The 20036-nt window shown below is 67.0% G+C and overlaps 3 protein-coding genes across 5 annotated transcripts in view; 1 reads left to right on the top strand and 2 right to left on the bottom strand.

Annotated features, from left to right (window-relative positions):
* Nucleotides 1-966: 966 nt before the first annotated feature.
* On the bottom strand, nt 967-6250 carry ABCB8 (ATP binding cassette subfamily B member 8). Its single transcript, XM_032442763.1, has 15 exons — nt 5766-6250; nt 5408-5690; nt 4734-4889; nt 4529-4623; nt 3976-4081; nt 3724-3885; nt 3551-3636; nt 3366-3463; nt 2757-2862; nt 2619-2652; nt 2383-2519; nt 2215-2309; nt 1712-1845; nt 1238-1636; nt 967-1070 (listed from the first exon to the last, which is right to left on the bottom strand). Exons 1-15 carry the CDS (start codon nt 6233-6235, stop codon nt 981-983), a joined length of 2451 nt encoding a protein of 816 aa, XP_032298654.1. The 5' UTR covers nt 6236-6250; the 3' UTR covers nt 967-980.
* ATG9B (autophagy related 9B) lies at nt 5944-13160 on the top strand. 3 transcript variants are annotated; one of them, XM_015852781.1, is made up of 14 exons: nt 5944-6057; nt 7641-7742; nt 7825-7868; nt 7975-8039; nt 8134-8295; nt 8371-8512; nt 8961-9709; nt 10645-10798; nt 10862-11041; nt 11120-11347; nt 11700-11896; nt 12267-12390; nt 12583-12664; nt 12761-13160. In XM_015852781.1, exons 2-14 carry the CDS (start codon nt 7646-7648, stop codon nt 12871-12873), a joined length of 2337 nt encoding a protein of 778 aa, XP_015708267.1. In that variant the 5' UTR covers nt 5944-6057; nt 7641-7645; the 3' UTR covers nt 12874-13160. The 3 variants fall into 3 exon arrangements, with proteins under 3 accessions (XP_015708267.1, XP_015708268.1, XP_015708266.1); XM_015852782.1 differs by lacking the exon at nt 5944-6057 and adding an exon at nt 6188-6277; XM_015852780.2 differs by lacking the exon at nt 5944-6057 and adding an exon at nt 6288-6711.
* Nucleotides 13161-13355: 195 nt separating this feature from the next.
* NOS3 (nitric oxide synthase 3) overlaps nt 13356-20036 on the bottom strand; it is a 13051-nt gene continuing 6370 nt past the window's right edge. The window contains exons 11-23 of the mRNA XM_032443172.1: nt 19790-19954; nt 19576-19692; nt 19003-19177; nt 18803-18932; nt 18505-18583; nt 17975-18162; nt 17009-17187; nt 16296-16506; nt 15814-15901; nt 15250-15371; nt 14676-14824; nt 13659-13853; nt 13356-13518 (exon numbers count right to left, since the gene is read on the bottom strand). Of these exons, the coding sequence (XP_032299063.1) occupies nt 13396-13518; nt 13659-13853; nt 14676-14824; nt 15250-15371; nt 15814-15901; nt 16296-16506; nt 17009-17187; nt 17975-18162; nt 18505-18583; nt 18803-18932; nt 19003-19177; nt 19576-19692; nt 19790-19954 (1921 nt within the window). The 3' untranslated portion in view covers nt 13356-13395. The remainder of the gene's footprint in view (nt 13519-13658; nt 13854-14675; nt 14825-15249; nt 15372-15813; nt 15902-16295; nt 16507-17008; nt 17188-17974; nt 18163-18504; nt 18584-18802; nt 18933-19002; nt 19178-19575; nt 19693-19789; nt 19955-20036) is intronic.

Raw genomic sequence — 20036 nt, forward strand, 5'->3', positions numbered from 1 at the left:
CCGCACACACCATCAGCAGCAGCCCCAGGGCGCCCAGGAAGAACGCGCCCCACAGCGCCCGGCGCAGCGCGGCCCCGTACGCGAAGATGTGGCTGATTCCGTGCAGCGACGAGCTGGAGGCGAACGCCCGCAGCCGCGACCGCGGCTCCGCGCCCCCCGCGCCCTCCCCGCCGCCCCTCATGCTGCCGCCCGCCCCCGCCCCATCGCCGCGGGAGGGTCCGAACCCGGCCCCGAACCCGAACCCGGCCCCGGAGCGACCGCGGCCACCGGGATGCGGTTGCGGCTGCGCTGCCCGCGGGTTTCCCGCAGCGGGGGCGCGGTGCCCCCCCCCTCTTCCCCGGTCCGCCGCCTTCCGCCGTGGGGTGCGGGGTGGGAGCTCCGGGAGGAGCCGTGCCGAGCTCCTCCCGCCCCCCCCCACCCCCAGGCGGCGACGACGGGAGGGATGGGAGCACAGCCCCGTCCCTACGCTCCATCCCCGGGCGTGAGGCACAGGGGCTCCCGGGGGCCCCGCAGAGGGACCGGAACCGCCCCCCACCCGGGAGCGGAGGAGTGACCCGGGGGTCCCGCATCCTCAGAGCCCGGTGCCGGGACGGGTCTCCCCCCGCGGGTGTTGGGGTCCCGGCGCCTCCGCTCGGGGCGCCACTGACCGGACCCTCACCCGGGGGGCTCGGAAGGGGGGTGGGACGGAGGCAGATGCGGCAGCGGATGGCGAGGCGGCCCCGCGAGCACCGCTGGGACGGCGGTCCGCTCCCGAGGGGGACAGCGCGGTGCGGGGGCATTAAGTGGGTCTGCGGGGCACACGGCGCGACCCCCACCCCGGCGGCGCCGGAAAGCGACGTGCAACTCCACCGTCCCCACCGCCCCCGTTCCGATCCCCGCTCCGACGGGTTCCCCTCCCCACCCCCCGGCCGTCCCCCCTCCCCGTCCCGCTCCGCCCTTTGCCGCACAGCTCAGCACACTCCCGGGGTCGGTTCGGCCGTTTATTCCGCTCCTCGTTTCTCCGCCGCCTGCTGCCTCATCAGCTGCGCGTACAGCCCGCCGCGCCGCAGCAGCTCCTCGTGCGTGCCGACCTGTGGGGGGGGGGTCACCGTGAGCCCCGACCCCCAAAGCCCCATCCCCACCCCCGGCTCCTCCCCGTCCCCGCCCAACGCGGCTCAGCCCCCTCCCCTCCGATCCCTCCCCCCCCACCGGCCCCAGCCGACCCCCGGGTCTCCCTCCCCCCCCCGGTTCCGCTCACCTCGGCCACGCGTCCCCCCGCCAGCACCACGATGCGGTTCGCCCCCCGCACGGTGCTCAGGCGGTGCGCGATGAGCAGCACCGTCCGGCCCCGCGCCGCCTTCTCCAGCGCCGCCTGCACCGCCCGCTCCGCCTCCGCGTCCAAAGCGCTGGTGGCCTCGTCCAGCAGCAGCACGGCCGGAGCCTTCAGCAGCGCCCTCGCCAAAGCCACGCGCTGCCGTTGCCCCCCGGACAGCGCCGCGCCGCGTTCACCCACCACGGTGCCGTAACCGTCGGGGAACGCCCGGATGAAGCCGTCGGCGTCGGCCATGCGGGCGGCAGCGAAAACCTCCTCGTCCGACGCGCCCGGTTTGCCGAAGCGGATGTTCTCCATGATGGTGGTGCCGAACAGAACCGGCTCCTGCGGGGGCGGCACCGCGCTCAGCGCTGACCCGGCCCGGACGGACCGTAACAGCCCCCCCCGCCCCGCCCTCACCTGGCTGATGAAGCCGATGACGCGGCCGCGCAGCCACGAGGGATCCAACGAGGCGATGTCCCGGCCGTCCAACGTGATGCTGCCCTCGGTGGGCTCATAGAAGCGCTCCAGCAGCGCCGCCACCGTCGACTTCCCTGTGCCAAAGCAGCAGCGCAGTGATGACATCGCTATGATGTAAATCACTATGACATCACAGCTGTGACATCATCGCAATGACATCATCACAGTGACATCATCACTGCTGCGACATCACAGCTGTGACATCACCACCGTGCCATCATCACTGTGACATCACCACCACAACATCACCATGGTGACACTGGTCCCACATCACCCCGGCCCCATGGGATCGATGCCCCCCATGGCTGCACCACCCCCAGGTCAACCTTGGCCACCTCCCCCCTCTGGCACGGGGCTCCACGTCCCCATAGTCCCAATGGTGGAGCTGTGCTGTGGGGTGGGGGTGCTGTGCCACCATGGGGGTCCCACACCCGCACTGTCACCTCCTCCCGAGGGTCCCACGATGGCCACGGTCTCCCCGGGGGGCAGCGTGAGGCTGAAGTCCTGCAGCACGGGGTGCCCAGGGCGCGTGGGGTAACTGTGGGGGGAGGGGAGTGAGGGGCTGTGGGGCGGATCAATGGGGCAGGGGGAGCAGTGGGGGGGGGACTGACCTGAAGGAGACGTTCTTGAAGGCGATGTGGCCCAGCAGTGAGTGGCTGGGGATGGTGCCCCCCCCCCGCAGCGGCACTTGAGGCTCCAATGTCATGAACTCGAAGACGCGGGCGCCGGCGCTCAGCCCACGCACCACCTGCAATGGGGGGATTGGGGGGGGGGGGGCAGAGGCAGAGTGTCCCCAACCCCATGGACCCCCCCTCCAGCAGCTGAGACCCTGCAGGATCCCCCCTACCTGCCCAAAGAGGATGGAGATGTTGGCCAGGGACCTGTGGGCATGGGGGTGAGCTCAGGATGAGGTGACATGGGGGGGGACATTGAGTGGGGGCATAGAGCTGTGACGGGGGGGATGACATGGGGGGGTGACACTGACCTCTGCACCGTCTGTGAGGCCACCAGGAACGACATGAGGTCACCAGGTGAGAGCTGATCCCCAGCCATCAGCGAGCCGCCCACAAAGATGGTCCCCAGCACAATGCCTGTGGGTGCGTGCTGCTTGTAGGGCCTGCCCCCCAACAGGCCCTGTAACCCCAACAGGCCCTGCCCCTCCAACAGGTTCTGCCCCCCAAAAAGGTCCATAACCTCTCAAGAGATCCTGATCCCCTCAATAGGTCCTGCCACCCCAATAGGCCCCGCTCCCCCAGAAAGGTCCTGTCCCCACAAAAACAGCTCCTGAACCCCTCGAGAGGCCCTGATCCCTTCAGTATGTCCTGCCACCCCAACAGGTTTTGCCCCCCGCAATAAGTCCTGACTCCCCCAATAGGTCTTAGCCCCCAGTAGGTCATACCCCCTCAATAGGTCCTGACAACCCCAAAAGGTTCTGCCCCTCCAATAGGTCCTGACCCCCTCCCCCCCCCAATCAGTTCTGACACCCCAAAAAGGTCCTGACCCCCCAATAGTTCTTGCCCCCCCAGTAGCTCCTGCCCCCTCCACAGTCCCCCCACCCCCCCATTGGCTCTGCCCCCCATCCCCCCCCGCTGACCGTTCAGTGCCAGGTTGGACAGCCCCTGGAAGGCGGCGATTCCCAGCCCCAGCCGTTGGCTCATCCCGCTGGAGCGCTCGGCCTCAGCGCAGTACAACCTATGGGCAGAGGGGGGGGACGATGGCATGGGAAGATGGGGGGGTGTCAAGCAGTGGGAGCCCCCATGGCCCCATTGCTATCCCTACCTCGCCTGCTGCTCCTCCATGGCGAAGGCGCGCACGGTGCGCACGTTGCCCAGCACCTCGTCAGCCACCCCCGTGGCTTTGGCCACCTGCACCAACGGGGACGTGGCTGCACATCACACTGCGGGGATGGGGGACCCCATATCTCACGTGTCCCACCCCTCTCACCCCGTTACCTGTTCCTGTGCCTGGCGGGACAGCGCCCGCAGCACGGAGCCCAGCGTGGCGCCGGCGCCCACCAGGGCGGGCAGCACCAGCAGCAGCAGCACCGTGAGCCGGGGGGACAACAGGTACAGGGACACAACACAGCCTGCAGCCTGAGTGCTGCTGCGCAGGCCCTAAGGGGGACACGGTCATGGGGGGTATTGGGGGCAATGGGGGTATTGGGGACACTGGGGGGGATCAGGGGGGTCGGTGCTGGGCCCCACCTGCGAGATGATGAGCTTAAAGGAGGACTTGAACTCCTGCACGTCGGCCGTGAGCCGCGCCACCAGCTGCCCCGTGCGGTGCGCATCGAAGAACGCCACGTCCTGCCTGCAGGGGGCGCTGCAGCCACTGTGCGCCCCCCAACCCCTCACGACCCCCATCTGTGTCCCCTCAGCCCCTATGGCTGCGTGTCCCCTGTGCCCCACCTCCCCGTGTGCTCCCAGCCCCGATGTCCAGGACGTTTCCTCACCCCCCATCCATAGGTGCCCCCTCCCCTCTGTCCTCATACCCCCCCAGCTCTGCACCCTTCATCCCGTGTCCCACACAGCCCCATGTCACCCCGTCCCTACATCCCCGTCTCCATTTGACCCCTGTTCCCACGTCCACCCCACCCTCATATCTGCCTCTGTGCCGCCATTTCCACGCTGCCTCCCATATCCCCACTGCTTTGTGCCCCATGCCCTGTCCCACATCCCCCCCGTCTCCACATCCCAATCCCACCCCCCCACCAGCCCCTTTCCCCACGTCCCCCATGTCCCTCTGTGCCCCCCCTACCGCAGCAGGGACACAAACAGAGCCTTCCTCATGCTGGCAGCCACCTGCTCCCCAACGCGGGACAGCAGCGCGATGTACCCGAAGGTCAGCAGGGCCTGCGGGGCGTGGGGTCAGCGTGTGGGTCAGCGTGTGGGTCAGCGTGTGGGTCAGTGTGTGGGTCAGGGTGTGGGTCAGGGTGTGGGTCAGGGCATGGGGTGGCACCCACCTGCAGGCTGTAGAGGCCGAGCAGGCGCAGCGCGGGGGGGCGGGCGGCACGCAGGTACCCCTCCATGTGGGTCCGTGCCCCACGGGCCACCACGTCCACCAGCTGCCCCAGCAGCACCGGGATCTGCACGTTGAGCAGCGCTGCACCCAGAGCGAGCTGGGGGGGGATGGGGACAGAGGGTGTCAGTGGGGGGGGAACCTCAGGGGGGTGGACATGGGGATGGGATGGTGATAGGGATGAGAATAGAGATGGGAATGAGGGTATGAATGGGAACAGAACACGGGTAACAACAGGGACAGGGATGGGGACAGGGAAACAGGCATCAGTGGGACAAAGGAGGGGTGCAGGTGGGTGGGATGGGATGGGATGGGGGGAGATGGGATGGACACACATGGATATGGGGATAAGGACAGGGATGGGGATGCAAATAGGGATGGGAACGAAGAGATGAATGGGAACAAGGGCACGGGTAAGAGGGGGGACAGGGACGGGGACAGGGAAGTGGATGGGGGCGGGGACAGGGATGGGACGGGGTCAGGTGAGGTAAAGGGGGCGGGGACAGAGGGACGGGGACAGGGGTTAGACGGGCACAGGGACGCGGACAGGGACAGGGATGGGGGCAGGACGGGACGGGACGGGACGGGACAACCCCCCGGTTCCCCCCCCCGTCTCACCACGACGGCAGCGGACAGAGCGAGGAGCTGCGGGCGGAGCATGGCCCAGAACGCGGCCCATTGGAACTCGGGCTCGGGGCGCGGGGCGGCGGCGGGGCCGGCGGCGGGGACGGGGCGGACGTCGCTCTCCTGGCACCGCGCTGCGACCCCCAGCGCCGCCCCCGCGCAGCCCAACGCCAGCCCCGCCGGGACCAGCAGCGCTGCGGGGCGCGGTGTGAAGCGCGGTGCGGGGCGCGGTGCGGGGCTCGGTGCGGAGCGGAGCGTGGATCCGCCATTCCTGCAGCTGCGGGGCGCCGTGAGCGCCCATCCCGGGCACGGCTCCCCCCCCCCCTCCGTCCGCCCGCCCCCCGCCCGGTACCTGAGCAGCGCCGCCCGCACCGCGCGCAGCCCGCAGCCCGCCCGGCCCGCACACAGCAGCAGCAGCATGGCGGCACCGCGGAAGGGGCGGGGCGGGGGGAGGAGCTGCACCCGGCGGCGCCGCCACCTCCGGCCGGGATCCCGCACCGAGACCCGCAGCTCGGAGCGCAGCGAGACCACAAAGCGACCCCGACCCGCAGCCCCGGGCGGTGCGGGACAGCGGCCATGGATCCACGGGGGGGTCGGGGCCTGAACCGGGCGGTGCGGGGCATAGAATGAATGAGGGGCGGCAGGTGAGAGCGGGACCGGGGAGCGGGGACACAGAGACTGGGACGGACGGACGGGAGGGGACAGAGCGACGGGGGGACGGCGGGACACGCGGACACGGGACACACGGACACGGGACACGCGGACACGGGACACACGGACACGGGGGACAGCGAGAGTCGGGGGATGCGGACACCGCGACATTCGGGCACGGGGACGGCGGGACGTGGGACTCACGGACACGGGGTCGGTTGGACACGGGAACAGTGGGACGGCGGGACAAAGGGACGCGGGGATGCGGGTACGCGGGACCCACGCGCTGCCCCCACCGCAGACCCCCCCCCGGGGGCAGCGCCGCGTGTCCCCCGCTGCCGTGACCCCCACGCGTGTCCCGTGTCTCCGTGGTTCCGCCCCCCCCACGCCCCCCCCGTTCCGCCGGCGCTATTTTTGGCCGCGGGGTATGTTCGGTGCGGGGGGGCCGCGTCCCGGCGCGGGGACACCCGATGCCGCGGGGGGGTCAGAGCGGGGACAGCGCGTCCCGGCGGCCCCGCACCGCCCGCTGCTGAATCACGGCCCGGGACGGCCCCCCCCGCGCGTGGGGCGGTGCCGCGGCTCCACCTGCGGGTCCGGTCGGGCTCCGCCTCACGCGGGACGGGACCGACGGCGGATGCGGAGCGGCGGTACGGGGCGGGGGGGGCCGACCCGGAGTGTGAGGGGGTCCCGGTGCGGCCCGGCGGGTGGGGGTCCCACGCTGTGCCGAGGGAACCGGGGTCACGTGGAGCTTCAGGAGGCGGGGGGGGGGGGGGGGTCCCTTAATTCCTCAGGGCTCCCCTGTCCCTTCCCGCTGGGGGGTTCCCGTGGGTCTCCCCATCGTTCCCCAATGTTCCAGGGGTCCCGTCCTGCCTCGCGGGTGGGGGATGTTCTGTGGGTCCCATCCTGCCCCACTTAACGGGGTCCCGTCCTGCCCGAAGTTCTACTTCAGATTAATAGGAATCCCATCCTACCCCAACGGCTCCGGGGGTCCCGTCCCGCCTTGGGGGTCCCGTCCTCCCCGGGGAGCTGGGGGCTGTTCCAGGTGTCCCATCCTTCTCCAAAGCCCTGGGGGTCCCATCCTTCTGGGGAGGTCCCGGGGGTCCCATCCTTCCCCAGTTGGGGGCTGTGTGCTCCCATCCTTCCCTGGGTGCTGGGTGTCCCCTCCTGCCCCCAGGTTTCTGTTCCTCATCCCGCCGTGGGAATCCCATCGTTCCCCCGGTATCGGGGGGTTCGCACCCCGCCCGGGGGGGCCGTGGGGGTCCGTTCCCTGCCAGATCCCCGCGCTTCCCGGCACGTCCCGCCCCCTCCGCGCTGCGGCCGCGGGGCTGTGGGTGCGGCGGCGAACCGGGCGGGATTGCGTGGCGCTGCCCGGGGCCGACCCTGCGGGGCACTGCGGGCTGCCAGCTCACGGCATCCCCATGCGGGGCACGCGGGCGGCGCGCTGCGGCCTCCCCGGCATTTCCTGCGCGGTGACAGCTCACCCGCACGGCGCGGCGTGGGGCGGGGGAGGGGACTCCGTGCCTCCCCACGAGCCGTGCCCACAACGGGGGGATCCCGCGTCGTTGCCCCCCTGTAGGAGCGATGGCGGAGGCCGAGTATCACCGTCTGGAGGACCCCGAGGAGGAATCCCCTCCGGGCGAGGAGGAGCTGCTGCTGCACGTCACCGAAGGGCGGCAAGGTGGGTACAGGGGGGGGAACGGGGTTGGGGGGGGCACTGAGGCACGGCCCTGCTGACCCCCCCCCCGGTGTTTCCCCCTCAGGCTCCTGGCACCACATCAAGAACCTGGATGATTTCTTCACCAAGATATCCTGCTGCGCCCCATGGGGGGAAAGGCCGGGGGTGGGAACCGGGCGGGTGGGGGGATGGGGGGGGGGGGTGTCACAGGGGCGTGATCCTTAACCCCCCCAACATCTACCACTTCCACCAGAAGAACGGCTTTGCCTGCATGCTGCTGTCCGACCTCTTTGAGCTGGGGTGAGTGTGTTCCCCCCTCCGCCCTCCCCTCCATGATGCGCCCCCTGACCCCCCCCCTCCATGATGCACCCCCTGACCCCCCCGCTCCCCCCAGGCAGTTTGTGTTCGTGGTGGCCTTCAGCGCGTTCCTGCTGTGCTGTGTGCGCTACGACGTGCTCTTTGCCGACCGGCCTCTCAACCGCAGCCACGTCCCCCCCGAGCGCAGTAAAGTGACGCTGCCCGACGCGGTGCTGCCCGCGCCCCAGTGCGCTCGGAGGTGACTGGGGGCCTGGGTGGGGGTGAAGGGGGCCCTGGGGATGGGACCCCCCATAAGCCGTGGCTCCCCCTGCAGGATCGCCGCCAGCGGTTGGCTGGTCTTCCTGCTGGCCATGGCAGCGTTGTTCTGGCTGTGCCGCCTGCTGAAGGTGCTGCGCGGACTGTTCGACTACTGGGACATCCGCCGCTTCTATGGGGAGGCGCTGCGCATCCCCGCGGTGAGCGGTGGTTGGGGGGGGGCGGTGGGACACCGGTACCGGTGCCGGGGTGTCAGTTCCATCGCGGTGCTGCTGGTACCAGGGCGGTGCCGGAGCCGGGAGGGTGTCGGTGCCGTGGGGATGACACGCTGATGTGGGGACACTGATGCCGTGGGGCTGGTGCCAGTGCCGTGGGGACACCGGTGCCACAGTGGTGGTGCCAGTGCCATGGCCCCGCCGTGTCACTGGGTGCTGGTGCCAGTGTGGGGACGTGGGTTCCGTTGCTGCGGTGCCGGTGCCGTGGCAGCTCCTGGGCTGATGCACTGGGCTGATGCACTGGGCTGATGCAGGGACTGTGGTGCCGTGGGGGTGCCCGTGCCATGCGGGTGGCAGCACCACCGTGGGGCCACCGGTGCCGTGTCGGTGGTGTCGAGGAGCTCTGAGCCCCCTCCCCGTGTTGTCGGCGCAGGGCGAGCTGTGCAACTACAGCTGGCAGGAGGTGCAGGCGCGGCTCATCGGCCTGCAGCGCGAGCACCAGATCTGTATCCACAAGAAGGAGCTGACAGAGCTGGATATCTACCACCGCATCCTCCGCTTCAAGAACTACATGGTGGCCATGGTGAACAAGTCACTGCTGCCCGTGCGCTTCCGCCTCCCTCTGCTGGGCCCCGTCGTGTTCCTGACGCGGGGGCTGCTCTACAACCTGGAGCTGCTGCTGTTCCGCGGCCCCGGCGCGTTGTTCCTCAACTCCTGGAGCCTGCGGCCTCAATACAAGCGAGCGGGGGAGAGGCTGGCGCTGGCCCGGCGCCTGGCCCGGAGCACGGTGCTGCTGGGAGCCGCCAACCTGCTGCTGTGCCCGCTGGTCTTGGTGTGGCAGCTGCTCTACGCCTTCTTCAGCTACGCCGAGGTGCTGCGGCGCCGGCCGGGCGTCCTGGGCACGCGGCGCTGGTCGTTGTATGGTCGGCTCTACCTGCGCCACTTCAACGAGCTGCAGCACGAGCTGACGGCGCGGCTGGGCCGCGGGCACCGCCCGGCAACGCGCTACATGAACTCCTTCCCCAGCCCCATGATGGCCGTGCTGGCCCGACACGTCGCGTTCTTCGCCGGCTCCGTGCTGGCCGTGCTCATCGCGCTCACCGTGTACGACGAGGACGTGCTGACCGTGCAGCACATCCTCACCGCCATCACGATGCTGGGGCTGCTGCTCACTGTTGCCAGGTGGGTGCACAGCACGGTGCCGTGCTCTGCATGGCTCTCTGTTGGGCCATGCAGTGCTATGCTGTGCCATGTTGGGCCATGACATGCCATGCTGTGCCACAATGCGCCGTGTTGGGCCTTGCAATACCACGCAGTGCCATGCAGTGCCACGTTGAGCCATGCAGTGCCATGCAGTGACATGCAGTGACACAGTGTGCCATGCTGTGCCATGTTGGGCCATGACATGCCATGTTGCACCATGCAGTGCCATGCTGTGCCATGTTGGGCCATGCAGCGCCATGCTGTACTATGCTATGTCATGCTGGGCCATGACATGCCGTGCAGTGCTATGCAGTGCCATGCTGCTCCATGCTGTGCCATGCTGCTCCATGCTGTGCCATGCTGTGACATGACATGCCACGTTGTACCATGCAGTGCCATGTTACACCCCGTTGTGAAATGCTGTGCCGTGCTGTGCCTTGTTGTGCCACACTGTGCCATGCCCAGTCACACTGTGCAGTGCCGTGTCTCACTGTGCCGCGCTGTGCCACACACTACTGCACCACACCATGCTGTGCTGTGCCACACTGTGCAGTGCCATGCTGTGTTGTGATGTGCTGTGCTGTGCCATGCCACACTGTGTGCTGTGCCGTGCTGTGCCGTGTTGTGCCATGCTGTGCCATGCTGTTCCATGCTGTGCTGTGCCGTGCTGTGCTGTGTTGGGCCATGCTGTGCCACGCTGTGCTGTGCTGTGCTTTGCCATGCTGTGCTGTGCCGCACTGTGCTGTGCTGTGCCATGCTGCAGCACACTGTTGTGCCATGCTGTGCTGTGCCATGCCGTGCTGTGCCGCACTGTGCTGTGCCATGCTGTGCTGTGCCGTGCTGCAGCACACTGTTGCGCTGTGCCAGCACGCACCGTGCCGCGCCGTGCCATGCTGTGCTGTGCCCCCCCGCAGGTCGTTCATCCCGGACGAGCACTCGGTGCAGTGCCCGGAGCAGCTGCTGCAGCGCGTCCTGGCGCACACGCACTACATGCCCCAGCAGTGGCGGGGCAGCGCCGGCGCGGCGGAGACACGCAACGAGATGGGGCAGCTCTTCCAATACAAAGCGGTGAGTGCGGGACGGGGCGGCCCAGCCCGGAGCCCCGCCGCCCCCTGAGCGCTTTGCCCGCAGATGTTCATCGTGGAGGAGCTGCTCAGCCCCATCCTCACGCCGCTCATCCTCATCTTCGCGCTGCCCCCCCGAGCTCTGGACATCGTCGATTTCTTCCGTAACTTCACGGTGGAGGTGGTGGGGGTGGGGGACGTCTGCTCCTTCGCGCAGCTGGACGTGCGCCGCCACGGGAACCCGCAGGTGAGGGGCAGGGTCGGGTGGGGGCTGTGGGGGGCACGGCCGTGTGCCGACCCCCGCTCACCCGCTGCCCGCCCGCAGTGGCTGTCGGAGGGACAGACGGAGGCGTCCGTGTATCAGCGGGCGGAGAACGGCAAAACGGAGCTGTCGCTGATGCACTTCGCCATCTCCAACCCGCGCTGGCAGCCGCCGCCGCACAGCGGGATGTTCCTCAGCCACGTCAAGGAGCGGCTGCAGCGGGACGCGGCCCCGCACGGCCCGGCCGAGGGCGCCCTGCGAGCGTCCCTGCTGGGAGATGGATGCGCTGCGGTGAGAGCGAGTGGGGCCGTGGGGGGTCGTGGGGACTGGGGGGGCTGTGGGGACACCGCGGCCTTGGGGGCACCGCGGCCTTGGGGTCACTGCGGGCTGTGGGGCCAGCTGGTGCTGTGGGGCTATTTGGGTTTTGGGGGACACGGGGGGCCATGGGGAGCTGGATGCCGTGTGGACACAGGGTATTGTGGGGCCATTTGGTGCTGTGAAGCCATTTAGTGCTATGGGGTCACTGGGTACCATGGGGACCTTGGCTGCCATGGGGACGCTGGGTGCCGTGGGGACGCTGGGTGCCGCGGTGTAACCAGGTGCCGTGGTGTCACTGGGTGCCATGTCGGCCCGGTTCCCGCAGCCGGACGCCCTGCTCTCCAGTGTCCTGCCCCACCCGCTGCTGGCGGCCGGGGCTCTGCTGCCCCGGGAGCGGCGCTTCGCTCAGCCCTGCAGCACGGCCAGCACCGCCGCCAGTGTCCTGCTGTCCCTGTCATCAGCACTGCCCAGGAGGGGACGAGGCCCTACGGAGAGCCCTGAGAGCACAGTGCCCGAGGAGAGGTGAGGGGGGGGTGGGATGGGATGGGATGGAATAAGGATGGGGATGGGATGGAATGGGAAAGGTATGGGATGGGGATGGGATTGGATAGATGGGATGGGATGGATGTGGATGGGATGGGGTGGGATGGGATGGGATGGTGGGATGGGATGGGATGGGATGGGATGGAGGTGGGATGGGGATGGGGATGGATGTGAGGTGGGATGCGATGGGATGGGCAGTGGGAGGGATGGGATGGGATGGGATGGATGGGATGGGATGGGATGGGATGTAATAAGGATGGGGATGGGATGTGGTGGGGGCTGGTGGCAGTTTGGGTGCTGTGAGATTGTGGCAGTGGGGTTCTCACTGGGCCGGGTTCTTACCCCATAGTGGAGCGGTGCCGCCCCGCAGCCCGGTGCTCAGTGAGTCCCACCTGCTCAGCCTGAGCCGCTCAGCTGTGCTGGCCGAGGTGGCCTCTGCCGAGATGAGCCTGCACGCCATCTACATCCACGAGGTGAGCAGTGCAGGGCGCACGGCCCCATCCCCGCCATCACACACCCCCTGCCCTGAGCCCCACCCTGCATTCTGTCACCTCGTGCCCCACAACCAGCCCCACTTGGCCGTCAGAGCCCCCCACGCCACCAGCCCGCCCCATAGTGCAGCCGGGCTGTGGGGCGGCGGTGGGACTCTGACCCTCTTCCCCCAGCTCCACCTGCAGCAGCAGCAGCAGAGCCCCGTGGGGCTGTGGGTGGCGGCAGGGGCTCCCAAGAGACCCTCGGTGAGCGCAGGTGAGTGCCGCTGGGGGGCGGGGGGGGCTCCCAGACCCACACGGGGCTGTGGGGCGCTGACCTGCCCTGTGCCCTGTGCCCTGTGCCCTGTGCCAGGCTCGGCCGCCCGCGCCTCGCAGCATGAGCTCCGGGAGATGCCGCTGGGTGGTTGGGCCGAGGAGGATGAGGATGAGGAGGATGAGGAGGAGGAAGAGCAGACGACAAGGTAGCTGTTCTGCGTGCAGCTCTGGGGAGCACAGCCCCAGCTCTTGGTGCCTGTTGGAGGATCATCTGGGGGTCTGCCCATGGGGACCCCCATCCAGCTGCATCCCCACGCAGTGTGGGGCCGTGGTGCTGCTGGGTGCTCCCGGCCCCCCCAGGTGCTATATTTATATGGGGGGCACGGCTGAGCCCAAGGGGGTCAGGGCCCCCCCGGCTGCCGTGGTCACGGTGGGGGCAGCGCTGGGCCCTGGGGAACCCCGGGGGGGGGCAAATAAAGGTTTACAGTGTGTTCTGCTGTGCTGAGTGCTGCAGTGGGGCTGGGGGCCGTGGGGACATTGGGGTCGGTGCTGGGTGTTGTGGGATGCAATGCTGGGGCCATTGCTGTGGATAGGGCCGTACTGTTTTGGCCATAGGACGCTGTGGGCTCATGGCGAGGTGCCGCCCCACATCCCGCCCCACATCCCGCCCCACAGTGACGCAGGACGCCAGGCCGGGCTTATCAAAACTAAAGCTTTACGGGGCGGTGCGTGTCAGGGGGCCGGGCCCGGAGCTGGGCGCTCCAGCATGGAGAAGGACTGGCTGCGGATGCGGAACGCCACCTCCTGCGTGCGGAACGTCAGCCCGAAGATGTCCTCGTGGTACCGGTTCTTGTCCTGCGGTGAGGCGGCACCATGTGGGCCGTCCCGGCGCCATCCCCGTGCCATGCCCGCACCAGCTCCACCCCATCCCCGTTCCATCCCCGTCCCATCCCCGTCCCATCTCCGCCCCCCCATGCCCACCCCCGTGCCCGTACCCGCAGCTCGCTGATGAAGTCCCCCGCCTGCCCCATGGTCATTCCTCCCTGCTGCACCAGGATGTGCTGCACCGTCTGCAGCACCTCGGTGGCCATCGTCACGTCCCCGCACACGTACATGTGCCCCCCGCACTCGCACAGCACGCGGTGCACCTCCTCTGCCAGCTGTGTCCGCAGCACGTCCTGCACGTAGGTCTGGGGGGGGGGGTGAGACCCTCCTGGCCTCTCCCTGTCCCCCTCCTGCCCCCATCCCCTCCCCCGTCCATGTCTCCAACCCCCCTCCATCGGCCCCACTCTCATTCCCACCCCTATCCCCTCAGTGTCCCCATCCCACATTTGATCCATCCCTCCATGCACCTCCACCCTCCTGTCCCCTGCCCCATGTCTGTCACCATATGCTCCACTCCACTCCCCAACTCCATTTGTCCCTCATCTCTGTCTCCTTTCCCATCTCCATCCCGAACCCCATCCCTTTCATGCCCATCTCCAACCTGTCCCCATCCCCATCCCCATCCCCATCCCCATCCCCATCCCCATCCCCATCCCCATCCCATCCCATCCATCAGTACCGTCATCGCCCAACTGCCCATCCATGCCCATAGCCATCCCATCCCATCCATCCCATCCCCATCCCATCCCATCTCATTCCCATTTCCCATTCCATCCCATCCCATGTACCCCATCCCATCCCATCCACCCACCCATCCCCATCCCCATTCCCATCCCCATCCCCATCCCCATCCCATCCCATCCCATCCCCAATCCATCCCATCCCATCCCATCCCATCCCCATCCCATCCCATCCACATCCATCCCATCCCATCCCATCCCATTCCCATCCCATCCCAATTCCCATCGCCATCCCATCCCCATCCCATACCATCCCATGCCCATCCTTAATCCCCATCCCTCCCATCCCATCCCCATCCCATCCCATCCCAGTCCATTCCCATCCCATCCCATCCATCCCATCCCCATCCCATCCCCATCCCATTCCATCTCATCCCATTTTCCCACCTTGGGGGTTCCTGGCTCACGGGAGAACGCGGTGAGGACGTGGCTGAGCGCTCCCTGTTCCCGCGCCTCCTCCATCTCACGCTGGTAGATGTGGTCCAGCATGGAGGATCGGCACCCAAACACCAGCACCATGCTGCCCAATGGGCCGCCTGCGGGGACAGCACGTCGGGACCACCACCCCACAGCCCCCACCCCAACCCTCTGCCCTCGTGTTGCCACCTCTGCCCTCTGCACTGCGTCCCCACATCCCCAACCGCCCCTTCCATGTCCCCAGCCCCATCCACACATCCTCACATCCCCATCACCCCCCACACCACATCCCCACATGTCCCTGTGGAGATGTCCCCGTGCCATATGGGGTGACTGGTGTCCCCATGCTCACTGTCCCTCCACACAGGGTGTCCCCATGGCCCAACATGTGATGCCACATGTCCCCATGTGCAGCATCCCCACACGGCATCCTTCTGCACGATGTCCCCGTGTCTCATGTCCCCATACATGATGCCCCATGTCCCCATACATGATGCCCCATGTCCCCATGTATGACGCCCCATGTCCCCATGGGTGTCCCCACCTCCTGCCTGCAGGTGCTGCAGGCGCTGCTGCCAGAAGCTGCGGAATGGGGCCACGCCGGTGCCCGGCCCCACAAGGATGCAGGGAGCCTCGGGGGTGGGGGGCGGCCGGAAGGAGGGTGCTCTGGGGGGGGGGACAGACAGGGAGGGGTCACAGTGGGGTCATGGTGGGGTCATGGGTAGGGCTCAGAGTCAGGACAAGGGTGAGGGTTGGGGTCAGGGTCTGGATTAGGGTCCAGGTCAGGGTTGGGTTCAGGTTAGATATTAGAGTTGGGGTCAGGGTTGGTGGGGGCGCATGGAGGGATGGCTTGGGGAGGGGGTGGGCACTGGTACCCAACAGGGCCAGAGGTGTGCTGGGACACAAAGGGTGTAGGGGTGGACAATGGGGCGGGCATGGAAATGACCCTCTGTGTGCTGGGAAAGGCTGGAAATGCAATCTGGGAGCAGTGGGACATGCTGGGAAATGTAGCTGTGGGGCAGCAGGGGATTTGGGATGTGGAGTTGTGGGGCTGAGGCAGTGGGGCAGGATGGGGGTGCAGCTGTGGGGCGTGGAGGGCGGCACTTACCCCCGGATGAAGGCAGGCACCGTGTCCCCTGGCTGCAGCCGTGCCAGCCAGGTGGAGCAGACGCCGTAATGCACCGGGCCCTGCCCGTCTGTGGGGAGAAAGACCTGTGGGGTGCTGAGCAGTGCCGGGCACAGAGGGGTGTGGGCATCCCCTGTGCATCGGGATGTGGGGTGTCATGGGAACATGGAATGGAGGTGGGTCGTGGGGGTCACATGGGGACACTGAGGGGCCATGCAGACATGGAGGTGTCCTGAGGACATGGCAGTGCCATGGGGACATGGAAAGTACATGGGGACATGGTGAGGCCATGGGGATTGGAGGGGCCATGGGGACATGGGAGGGTCCTGAGGACAAGGAGGTGCCATGGGGACACAAAGAGGCCATAGTGACTGGAGGTGCCCCATGATGTGGGGGTGCGCTGGGGGCACCCAACCCTGGGGGTCCCACTGGGGCGCTGTGCAGCCCCCCCCCAGCCCGCTCACTCTCGCTCTGGTAGGTGACCACGGCCACGGTGAGGTCGATGTGGGCACTGCTGGGGTCGGGTGCGGAGCTGACGGAGTAATAGCGGGGCTGCAGCAGAGGCAGCTGGGAGAGCAGCAGGGAGGCAGGCAGCCCTATGGATGGGAACTCCTGCAGCACCTCCAGCAGCGTGGGGCAGCGGAACCACTTCCAGTCCTCGTACAGACGAGCGTCCTGTGGCACACAGCCCAGATCTCAGCATCCCCATAGCCAGAATGACAGTACCCCAGTATCTGAGAGCTCGGCACCCAGCAGCCAGGTAACCAGCAGCCCAGTACCCCAATGACTTGCTTCTGAGCGTCTCAGTACTGCAGCATCCCAGTACTGTCCCACCATTGTGTTGTCCCAGTACCCAGCATCCCATATTGAGCACCTCAGTATCCATCATCTCAGCACATCCCCATCGCAGTATCCAGCATCCTGGTACTTCAGTGCCTTGAGCACTTCAGCATCCCACTATCCAGTACCCCATCATCCCACTATCCCAGCACCTCGTATCCCACTATCTAGCCCCAATTCCCAGTGCCCCATTTCCCAGCCCCCAACCCTCAACGAGGGGGCACTGCACCCCAAATCCTCTCTGTCAGGAGCTGTGTTTCCTGTGCATGGTCACCTGTGGTCCCAGCCCCCTGCTGTCAGCCCACCCCCCTCCCCAGCCCTCTCTCCCCATGCCCACCTGGCTGAGCTGCTGTAGGCGCTCACGGTCAGCTGGATCCCGTGCCAGCGTGGCCAGCAGCTGCAGGAACTGGGGGCTTGGGGGGGCCGTGATGTCCAGGAAGGAGCTGAGCGCCTGGCGCAGCGAGCAGGGGGGCAGGCGGCTCTGAGGAACCCAGCTTTTGGGGCCGGGGAACCGGCCTGTGGGATGGGACGTGGTGGAGATGTGAACGGGATGGGGACAGATGTGGGGTGGGGAGAGGATGAGGCAGGCGGAGGTGAGCTCAGGGATGGGCCTGGGGATGCGGTAGGTATGAGGTGCATTGGGGATAGTGAACAGGAGGGGGTGAGATGAGATTAAGAATGGGGATGAGAAAGGGGATAGGGAATGGGAAGGGGATAGGGATGAAGAAAGGATAGGGATGGACTGGAGATGGGAATGGAGAGAGGATGGGGAAGGACAAAAGGATGGGGATGGGAAAGGGTCAGAGTTAGGGTCGGGGAAAGGGAAAAGGAAGAGGAGGGGGGAGGGAAAGGGAAAGGGAAAGGGAAGGGGAAGGACATGGACATGGGGTGTGGGAGGGGTTGGGGGGGAACTGGGAATGGGGATAGGATGGGAATGGTGCTGGGGATGGAGAAGAGATTGAGGGGGAGGATGGAGATGGGGACAGAGAGGGGGAAGGGGATGAGAAAGAGGAAGGGGATTAGGAAGGGAGAGGAGAGAATGAGATGACAAAGGGAAAGGGAATGGGAATGGGGAAAGAATGGGGATGGAGAAGAAGGGATAGAGAAACAGACGTGGAAGGAGATAGGGATGAGGACTGGGATGGGATGGGGACAGAACAGGGAGGAAGGGGAGCGAAGGAGAGGGTGCCCTCCCCAGGAAGGAGTGGGCACTGTGCTACAGCAGCATCCCCATTCCCATGCAGCCTCGGTGGGGTCCCCCTCAGCTGCGCCCCCACCCAGGGCCCAGCCCTGAGCTCCATACCGCTGCTGTCCTTCTCCAGCACCTCCACCAGCACGGGCTCGTCGGCGGGCGGTGGGTCCTCCACGCACTCCAGCAGCTCCTGCACCAGCTCAGGGCGGTTGGCGGGGAAGACTCCCAGGTGGTCCCCGGGCAGGTACTGCAGCTCGGGCTGCCCCGCCGTGTCCAGGCGCACCAGCATGGTGGCACGGCTGGGTGGCACAATTGGTACGGCGTGGGCAAGGGTTCACCTGGGTGCCATGGGGTCTGGGGATGCCCATGGCTGCTGTCCTGCCCCAGAATGGCTGGAAGACCCTGTCCCCATCCCCATCCCCATCCTTATCCCCATCCCCATCCTTATCCCCATCCCCATCCCCATCTCCATCTCCATCTCCATCTCCATCTCCATCTCCATCTCCATCTCCATCTCCATCTCCATCTCCATCTCCCATCCCATCCCATCCCATCCCATCCCTATCCCCATTTCCCACCCACCCCCACCCCAGTCTGGGCACACAGCTGTGTGGCACAGTGGGGGCACGGTGGGTTCTCACCTGGATGCCTCACTCTGCAGGTTCTCCACTGAGATCACCGTGCACGGGAACACCTTACGCTTGTGCACATGGGCCAGCCCTGTGGGAGGGCAGCATGGTGGGGGACTTGGGAGTGTCTTGGGGACAGGGGGCTTGGGGAGCTGGAGAGGGTCACAGGAGCTGGGGGTGAGTTGGAATGGGGAGGCCAAGGGCTGGGGTTCCCAGACTGTGGGGGCTGCTTGTGGTGGGGGTCCCATGTTGTCTGGGGTCTTGGTACTTGTGTGGGGAGGGGTCCTGGGGGGCTGTGGGCGCTGGGTACCAGTGAGCAGATCAGTGCCCTCAGGCTGCACAACCAGGCGGTGCTTCTGGCGCTTCCAACCCTGCTGAGCCACGAAGATCTCCTCGGACGCCTCCACTCCATCCCCCACACAGAAGGTCTCGCAGGCGGCCTGGAGGTGCAGGGGGGGTTGTGGGCAGGGGTCCGGCCCAGGATCCACTCCCCGTGGGGTGCCCACTCACCTGGAAGACCATCTTGGCCCAGGTGCGGAAGGACTCCTCCTGGCCACAGAGCTCATCCCCCTCTCCCATGGGCAGGATGCGCTCCCCACCCAGCTCCTCCAGCAAGGTGTCCACTGCCCGTGCAAAGGCACAGAAGTGGGGGTATGCCCGTGAACCCAGCCCAAAGACAGAGAACCTGGGGGTCCCGGGGGCAATGAGCAGCAAGCCCCCAGCCCTGGCCCTCTGCCCTGGGGTCTGGGGCACCCATGGCCACTCTACTGCCCCATGGTGAGCAAAGGACCCTGTTTTTGTCCGTGTTTCCATCCCATCCCATCCTCATCCACTCACCATTCCCAGCCCCATTCCCATCTCCTTTGCATCCTTATCCTCATCCCTGTCTCTATTCCTGTTTCCATCCCTGTCCCCATCCCATCCCATTTCCACCCAATCCCCATTCCTGTTCCTCTCTCTGACCCCATCTCCATCCCACCCCCATCCAATCTCCATCCCATCCCCATCACCACCTCACTCCCTGCGCCATTCCCTCATCTCTGTGCACTCCCATGCCACCCATTCCACCCCCTGGCTCCACACCGCAGAGCCCCCAGTGTCCCCGCGCTGTCTGTGTTGCTCAGCTGCCTCCTCTTCCTCTTCCAAGCTGCCACGAGTTGATCTGACTGTGAGACGCTGTTGAACCTCAGCTTGTAGCTCCTGTGGGTGTGGGGTGTGAGCAGGGCTGGGGCTCCAGGACCCCCCGAGTCTGACCCCACTCTGCAGGGCTGGGTGTCCCCATGGCCCCAGTGCTCACTTGGGAGGCTCAGCATGTGCAGCATTGGTGTAGGGGGAGGACATCTCCATCAGTGCCTTGGAGAAGCTCTGTGGGGAGGAGTGTGTCACCACCCCATCACCATCACTTTCCTGACACCAACCCACTCCATCCCATCCCCATTTCCATCCCGTCTCCACCCTCATCCTATTCCAATCCCCATTCCCATCCCATCCCATCCCATCCCATCCCATCCCATCCCATCCCATCCCATCCCATCCCATCCCAT

This window comes from Coturnix japonica, chromosome 2 (assembly GCF_001577835.2).
Source record: "Coturnix japonica isolate 7356 chromosome 2, Coturnix japonica 2.1, whole genome shotgun sequence".
In the NCBI taxonomy this organism is placed as follows: domain Eukaryota; kingdom Metazoa; phylum Chordata; class Aves; order Galliformes; family Phasianidae; genus Coturnix; species Coturnix japonica.

Excerpts from the sequence above, each read along its gene's own strand:
- ABCB8 (XM_032442763.1), bottom strand. The coding sequence starts at position 6,235 with ATGTCGCGGTGTCCGCATCCCCCGACTCTCGCTGTCCCCCGTGTCCGT. Across the intron at positions 4,624-4,733 it reads TCGGCCTCTACAGCCTGCAG|GCCCTGCTGACCTTCGGGTA; the intron begins GTGGGTGCCACC and ends CACGCCCCGCAG. Across the intron at positions 3,637-3,723 it reads CCCGCCAGGCACAGGAACAG|GTGGCCAAAGCCACGGGGGT; the intron begins GTAACGGGGTGA and ends CCGTTGGTGCAG.
- ATG9B (XM_015852780.2), top strand. The coding sequence starts at position 6,327 with ATGCGGGTACGCGGGACCCACGCGCTGCCCCCACCGCAGACCCCCCCC. Across the intron at positions 9,710-10,644 it reads CTGCTGCTCACTGTTGCCAG|GTCGTTCATCCCGGACGAGC; the intron begins GTGGGTGCACAG and ends GCCCCCCCGCAG. Across the intron at positions 12,391-12,582 it reads ACGCCATCTACATCCACGAG|CTCCACCTGCAGCAGCAGCA; the intron begins GTGAGCAGTGCA and ends CTCTTCCCCCAG.